A 7601-nucleotide genomic window follows, 5' to 3' on the forward strand; every position below is an offset into this window, starting at 1 on the left:
TCACCCTGGCCTCTGCCATTCCTGCTTCTGAGTCTCACATTAGCCCTGCCTCTGAGATGCCTCTCCTACTCAATGCCCTGTCCTCAAATCCATTTGGGGTCCACTGATCCTGTGGAGATCCACAGGACAGAGTGGCAGCAAGTGGAGACTGAAATTGTACCTGCCTGATGCTCCAGGAACCTGCCTCATCGAGGCCTATCTGTAGGCCGTGCTCTGCTTACCAGGAAGGAGTGGGTGAAACCATCCCACCTGGATGGACAGTGACCTGCCAGGTGATGCTTCAGGATGCTGCACGGGTCTTGGAGAACATTTTTCCATTGTCACCAGTGAAGCAGTGTTAGACCTGACACTTTATCAAACCAGCCCACCTGATGATTGTTGGGAGGGAGGGAGGAGGCCTCTTCATTTCCATATCTGACTCAGTTGTCTGGGTTGGGAGAAGGTCCTCTGCTTCCCAGTGCAGATCACTCTGTGAGTGTGCAGGCTTTGCCGCATAAACCCTCATGGGTCAACTCAGTCTTGGAACCACCTTCCCAGTGCTGCAGTGGCAACTCTGCACTCACCACTCAGCATTTAGGAGAATGGAAATTTCAGGTATGAAACTAATAAATGTTTGGAGAGTCTCTTGTATGTTCTGAAGCTGTGCTCTCCTGAAGTTTGTGGTGTTACACATAGCATATTAGGAAACTAGTTTCCCATTTAACCGGGGGAGTTTTCATGGCATCCATTACTCTCTAGAAAGTGGGAGATGAGGAGCCTGTGTACTTGGTTAGAAGTATGATGTGTTCAGTTCAGTTCAGTCGCTCAGTCATGTCCGACTCTTTGCGACCCCATGAATCGCAGCACGCCAGGCCTCCCTGTCCATCACCAACTCCCAGAGTTTACTCAAACTCATGTCCATCGAATTGGTGATGCCATCCAGCCATCTCATCCTCTGTCGTCCCCTTCTCCTCCTGCCCCCAATCCCTCCCAGCATCAGGGTCTTTTCCAGTGAGTCAACTCTTTGCATGAGGTGCCCAAAGTATTGGAGTTTCAGCTTCAGCATCAGTCCTTCCAATGAACACCCAGAACTGATCTCCTTTAGAATGGACTGGTTGGATCTCCTTGCAGTCCAAGGGACTCTCAAGAGTCTTCTCCAACACCACAGTTCAAAAGCATCAATTCTTTGGTGCTCAGCTTTCTTCATAGTGATGTGTTAGGCATTGCAAACTGGAGCTTCTTATATGCTCCTCTCAGGAAGGTGATAAGTTGCTGCTGCTGCTAAGTCACTTCAGTCGTGTCTGCTCTGTGTGACCCCATAGACGGCAGCCCACCAGGCTTCCCCGTCCCTGGGATTCTCCAGGCAAGAACACTGGAGTGGGTTGCCATTTCCTTCTCCAACGCATGAAAGTGAAAAGTGAAAGTGAAGTCGCTCAGTCGTGTCCGATTCTTAGCGACCCCATGGACTGCAGCCCACCAGGCTCCTCCGTCCACGGGATTTTCCAGGCGATAAGTTATGTAGGTAAAATTAAGCAAAAACACAGAGGAGTTGCCTCTCACAATTCATCATCTAGACCTAACAGTGCTATGAGGAATTTTACAACTGCCGACAGAACACTTATTCTTTTTGAATGCTCAGGGAACTTGCAGAGTAAAAGCCTACAGAGGGACTTCCCTGGTGGTCAAATTTTAAGATTATGCATTCCCAATGTGACGGGAGGGAGGGCGGGGCGGGAGGGGGGCCCCGTGTGTGATCCCTGGTCAGGAAGTAGATCCTACCTTTTGCAGCTAAAAAGATCACGTGTGCCACAACTGAACACTGCTGCCGCCGCCAAGTCACTTCAGTCGTGTCCAGCTCTGTGCGACCCCACGGACGGCAGCCCACCAGGCTCCCCCGTCCCTGGGATTCTCCAGGCAAGAACACTGGAGTGGGGTGCACAACTAAACACAGCGCAGTTAAGTAAATTTTTTAAAGAGCCTATGGAAAATCAGTAATCTCAGGGAATCCGTGTGATACACATTCTGTTCAAGAGCCACATATCAATAATAGTAAAATCAATTTTTAAAAATCCCATATTTCTGAAACAAAGTCAAAACCCTAGTGAATGGCCATCCTTTAAAAGGGAAATCACAAGGAAATTATAACTTTCCAGTTTCCCATAATTGGTCCCTGTGCTTCGCGTTTTAAAGGCTTTTTCTTATGTATCTTATGTATCTACCTCCCTCTGTCCTTTACACAGTCTTCTCTTTATGCTCTCATTTGATAATCAAATGTTAAAATATCATCCCAGCTTTTTTTGGTTTCTTTTGCACCAGCGTGTCGTGGCATTCCGCTTTCTCTTTATTTTCCAGGTGTCTGTATGTTTGTGTAAATTTGTACCTTCAGTGGTCTACTTCTGAACCTTGCCTTTTCCTCCAGTTTGAAAGTTGTTGTTTGGCATGTTCAACTCATTCACGCTTATTGCAGATGCTATTATATTCGGGCTGGAAACTGCCATTTTGTCCTGTGGTTTTCTATTTATCATACTTCTTTTTGTTTTTATGTTTTATTGGGCAGATTGCATTTTTTCTTTCTTTTTTTTTAAGTCTCCAGTGTTTAGATCACGCTGAGGCATCTAATTCCTGATATCTCTACTTTAATGTGGAGAACTTAATTACGAGTTCAAGGGCCTTGAAACCACAACCAGGCTGGATTGAAGAAACACGGCTGAAGAAGCATAAAGTGAAGATGTTGGAGCCGCAGGCCCTGGCTCTGCGTTCCCTCCAACGGGAGGGCAGGCGCGTAGCCCCCACGAGGGGGCGCCGCAGAGCGCGGAGGCGGCTAGAGGCGGCCATGGCGTCTCTGGGAGTTCCCCGCGGCGGCGGAGGCAGCTCCCTAGGCCTTCTGGTCTGGCTCTTGTTCCTTTGGCCACAGCTCTGTGAGACAGGGCCGGCAAGGACTGGAGGTGGCTAGGCTGCACTGCATGGGTGGCAGCTGGGGCTGACGGCTGGACTAGGGCTGGGGGACGGAAGTGGGAGCTGGGGATGGTCCCCTGGGCAGAGGCCGGTGCTGACAGGCCGCACTCCAGGCCGCTCCTTCTCACTGGTCCCTCGCCTCCCTCAGGTGAGGGTGCCAGACCCAAGGAGGATTCTGCAATGAGCCGGGCAAACGCAGAGGCCCCCTCAGCTCCAGGACACCTGAAATCTGAGGAGGTTCCAAGAGCTCCAGGGCTGCCTACACCCCCAGCGGAAGATGTTCTGCAGATCCCTCCTCCCTTTGGAGGGTGGTTTGCACAAGGTACTGCTTCTTTCTACGCGGGGCTCTACAGGCCCGCCTGGGAACTAGAGGCAGTACGTGCCTGGCTGGCTGACTGTCCTGGTGGGTTTGAGAGGAAACCTGTCTCTGCCTCAGTGGTGAGGGGGGTGGGGTGCAGATGCAGAGCTAGTGGTGGTGGCGGCGGTGGAAGGTGCTGGAGGGGTTAGAAGGGAGGCAGCAGCTTCACCTCCAGCCTCTCTTTTTAGTGAGCCAAGGAACATGTGGCCATCGGAAAATGAGGATAATTGGTGGAATGCCAGCCCCAGACAGAAAGTGGCCCTGGCAGGTGAGCCTGCAGATCAACAATGAACACGTGTGCGGAGGCTCCCTCATTGCCCCACAGTGGGTACTGACTGCAGCTCACTGCATATTTGGGTGAGTGTTTTCTGTTCTGGGCTTGGCCTGCTGCTCAGGCTGTTATGAAGTGGAGCCATTCCTGCCCCTTTCCTCTTCTTCATCTGAAAAAGAGGCCACAGTCCCTAGTTGGTGCTCACTGTGAGTGCTACATGAGCTCTGCATTTCTACCAAGATCCCAGGTTCTGCTCCAGTGGTTGTGGGACCTCAGTTGTAGACCACTGACTCCAGTGGTTAGGGGTCTGCTAGGGGATGTGGTTTAGAGGGAGAAAAAGGCCAATGGCTGTCATGTGTGCTAAGTCACTTCAGTCGTGTCTGACTCTGTGTGGCGCTATGGACCATAGCCTAACAGATTCATCTGTCCATAGATTCTCCAGGTAAGCATACCGGAGTGGGTATCCACGCTCTCCTCCAGGGGATCTTCCAGACCTGGGGATCAAATCCGAGTCTCTTATGTCTCTTGCTTTGGCAGGCAGATTCTTTACTGCTGAGCAACCCGGAAAGCCCTGATGGCTGTTGTAGGAGATGGGATCAGGATGAGAAGAACCTGGAAGGGGTGGGGGGGGTGGAGTGTAGCCCCTCCAGCATCTCTGTGAGGGGCATGTTCTCTTTCCACAGCTTTGAGGAATATACAGTGCGGATGGGAAGCACACTGTTACTTCCCCAGTCGGGGATGGTCATTCCAGTTCGAGACATCGTTTGCCATAGCTTTTATGATGTTAGAACTTTGATTAATGACATTGCCCTTGTTCTGCTGGCCCACTCTGTGAATTATTCTGCATTCATCCAGCCAGTGTGTCTCCCTGAAAAGAATTTTGAAGCAGAAACTGGGACACGGTGCTGGGTGACTGGATGGGGCCGACAGATGGAAGACGGTGAGACTGGCAGGCAGGATCCGAGGGGGGAAGTCTGGAGCCCTGGGGTTGGCCAGTAGGCTGAAGGGAGGGACAGGGAGGCTGGTTCTCTACAGGTGGGCAAGGGAGCAGGTGGAGCTGAGGCTGCCTGGGAGTGACTGCAGTGCAGTAGGGATTCCTCCTGTTGCGTTAGACCTGGGGGCCGGGGTCTGGGTATGGTGGGTCCTCTCCAGGGTGGATTTCAGCTCCAGGATGATGAGCTGTCTGCCAGTCAGAGCTGTCCTGCTCTGGAATTACCTGCCAGGTGGGGAGGGAGCTTCTTGTCCTGGGATGTAGGTCTAGCCAGAGCAGCCCTGGGAGGAGGCTGGGTTGGTACCCGTGGGCACTGCCTGTCCCGGAGTCTGTGACCCTGCCCTGTACAGACACTGTTACTGCTATTGCTGATACTCAGAGTGGCGACACTTGCTTTTGTATCAGGCCTTGTAAGAAGCCTTGTCTCTTTGTGTCCTGATCCGTTCCTCCTTCTGACTTGGCTTAGCTTCTTACCTCATCTGCTCCCCGTGTCAGCAGTTGGCCTCAGGTCCTTCTGTGTCAAATGGGACAAAACCCATTGTCCTTCCTTCTCTTAGAAGATAGGAGTGTGAATGCACTGATCAAGACCCAGAGTGTGGGACTTCCTTGCAGTCCAGTGGTTAAGACCCCATGCTTCCACTCCAGGGGGTGCAGGTTTGATCTGTGGTTAGGGAGTTAAGATCCTGCATGCTGCACAGTGCAGCCAAAAAACTCAAACAAACAAAAGAGACCAGAATGGGATCTAGGGGCCCCGTTCTATTCCACTCAAGCAAATGTTTTATTTCTGAGTTGTCTTTCTGTAGTCAAAGTGCTGCCAGAAATTCTTCAGGAGACTGACCAAATCCTTCTTCGCCACACATTATGTAACAAGAAATTGCAGGCACACTTAGGATATCGTCGTACATTAGTTCGAAAAGGGATGATATGTGGCTATCACGAAGATCTTAAAAGCCCCTGCAAGGTGAGTTGATGGGTCCCTCGCCACCTCTGTATTGTGGCTGTGCAGTTTCCTCATTCCTCAGCAGCAGGGCCTGGGTTATTTCCCACCTCCTCCTTCAGCCTTTACTTAAGGAGATTCAGGGGAGAACTCCTCAAGATACCCATGAGCTGGCCTGGCCTGTTCCTCCAATAGGGAGCAGCCCTCCCATCCTGGGGGTGCTGCCAGGGTGTGGTGAAGTTGGGGGTGATGATGATAATCACGTAGTTCCTATAACTGATTTCTTTCTGTAGTCACTTCCTGTGCCAGTGTGAGCATTCACCCACATTAGCTCAGTCTCTCAGCTCACAAACCTGCCACCTAGACATTATACATCTTACTATACAGATGTGGGCCCTCCAGAGACAGAAGTCCCAGGTCCCCCTGGGAGTGCCTGTAGGAGCCCTGGGCCCACAGCCTCCCCTCTGCCCCGAGCAGCCTTCCTGAGCTGGGGACAGGGGACAGGTCTCAGAGGATGAGTGTTTGGATCCTGGCAAGAGGAGAACATCACTGTGGGAGAGGGAGCAGTGAGTCCGAGGCTCAAGGTCTGACGCACCGGTCATGTTTAGGGAATGGGTTTCAGGTCTGGAGCAATGAGGAGGCCAGTATGGCCAGAGTAGGGGCTGGGGTCAGAACGTGTGGCCTGCAGGCTGTGCTGCGTTTCTTGGTCCTGTCCAGGCAGGCCTGTAGGCCGGGAGTTTGTTCTTCGTTGTGTGGGCAATGGTGCTGAGCCGCAGGCGGGACCTGGGCTGGTGGGGGTTGGGAAAGGGGTTGTGTTCGTGTCATCACTTCTAGTCACCAACTACATGTGAGGATGGGGTGAGGGAGAGCTTGAGGAGGACTCTGAGTTTATGATGAGCTGGTTGGTGAGGGGCCTACCGGAACAGGGTTGAGGAAGGATGTGCAGAGTGTGTGTGAGCTGGGGTTTTGCAAGTCTGGATGTGTTTGGAGAGAGGGGCCGCTGGAAGAGGATGTAGTTGAATTGTGGAGTTGGGACTGGGAGAGATTTCAGTGTAGAGGTGAGGAGTCTGGTGCCCCCATGCTGGAATGATAGTGAGAGAATGTCGCAGCTGGGAAGGCCCAGGACTGACCAGTGGAATAAACTCTGGCCTTAGAGCCCGAGAAGGGCTCTGGAAGCTCCTCACAGTGCCAGGGGATGCCCCTTTAGTTGCTGGGTGGTGGGAGGCTTGGAGAGGGGCAGGGGAGGGTTAGGGGCACTGAAGGAGAATTTGAGTATGTCCTGGCAGGACTGATGTTCAGGGCTCACTGGCCTTATAGCTCCTGTGGGTTCCTGAGCACCTGAGAAGTAGTAGTATTTCTCAGATGATGTTAAAGTATTTAGCTCTCAAATGTCATTCAAGGAAACCTGGGCCTGGTGGGTACCTGGGGAAGGACCTTGGTGACACTAGCAAGGTCCCTAGTGCCTTGCTAGAAATCAGCCTTTTTTATAATGATCCCCTTCCATTCTTGTTTTTTTTTCTCCAGGGAGATTCTGGGGGTCCCCTGGTCTGTGAATTTAATGACACCTGGGTCCAGGTGGGGATTGTGAGTTGGGGCATTGCCTGTGGTCGCAGTGAATTGCCTATAGTTTATACAGAAGTTAGCCTGTACAAGGACTGGATCATTGATCACATCATTAAGGTGTCCTCTTGTGCCTCAGCTGGATTCTTGATCCTATCACTGTCTCTGGTGTTGCCCCTGGGCCTCCTGGTGGCCCTGTGATCACCCTGGTCCACACTCCCCACTGTTTCTGAGTCTCAATTAGCTCTGCCTCTGACCTCCCACTCCTACTCAGTGCTGTTTCCTCGATTCCATTTGGGACCCACTGACCCTGTGGAGATCCACAGGACAGAAAGTGGTAGCAAGGAAGGAACCCTGGAAGCTTTCCAGCCTGCTGTTCCAGGCACCTGCATCACCCACGCCTACCCCTTGGCTGTGCTCTGCCTGCCGGGAAGGAGTGGGTGAACCATCCCAGCTGGATGGACAGCAACCTGCCAGGTGATGCTTCGTGATTCTTTATCTACATCTGGGCATCATCTAACAAAGAAGAGACATCATCAGCGGTGCCTCA

General features: G+C 52.1%; 1 protein-coding gene across 1 annotated transcript; it reads left to right on the forward strand.

Moving 5' to 3' along the window:
* Positions 1-2812: 2812 nt before the first annotated feature.
* PRSS44 (protease, serine, 44) lies at positions 2813-7252 on the forward strand. Its single transcript, XM_010862504.1, has 5 exons — positions 2813-2897; positions 3083-3337; positions 3481-3649; positions 4247-4262; positions 7016-7252. Exons 1-5 carry the CDS (start codon positions 2813-2815, stop codon positions 7250-7252), a joined length of 762 nt encoding a protein of 253 aa, XP_010860806.1.
* The last annotated feature ends 349 nt before the right edge of the window (positions 7253-7601 follow it).

The sequence above is a fragment of the Bison bison genome, unplaced genomic scaffold, assembly GCF_000754665.1.
Source record: "Bison bison bison isolate TAMUID 2011002044 unplaced genomic scaffold, Bison_UMD1.0 scf7180017864482, whole genome shotgun sequence".
NCBI lineage: Eukaryota > Metazoa > Chordata > Mammalia > Artiodactyla > Bovidae > Bison > Bison bison.

Coding starts and splice junctions, on each gene's coding strand:
- PRSS44 (XM_010862504.1), top strand. CDS start 2,813: ATGGCGTCTCTGGGAGTTCCCCGCGGCGGCGGAGGCAGCTCCCTAGGC. Junction 2,898..3,082: donor GTTCCTTTGGCCACAGCTCT/GTGAGACAGGGC, acceptor CGCCTCCCTCAG/GTGAGGGTGCCAGACCCAAG. Junction 3,338..3,480: donor CTGGCTGGCTGACTGTCCTG/GTGGGTTTGAGA, acceptor CTCTCTTTTTAG/TGAGCCAAGGAACATGTGGC.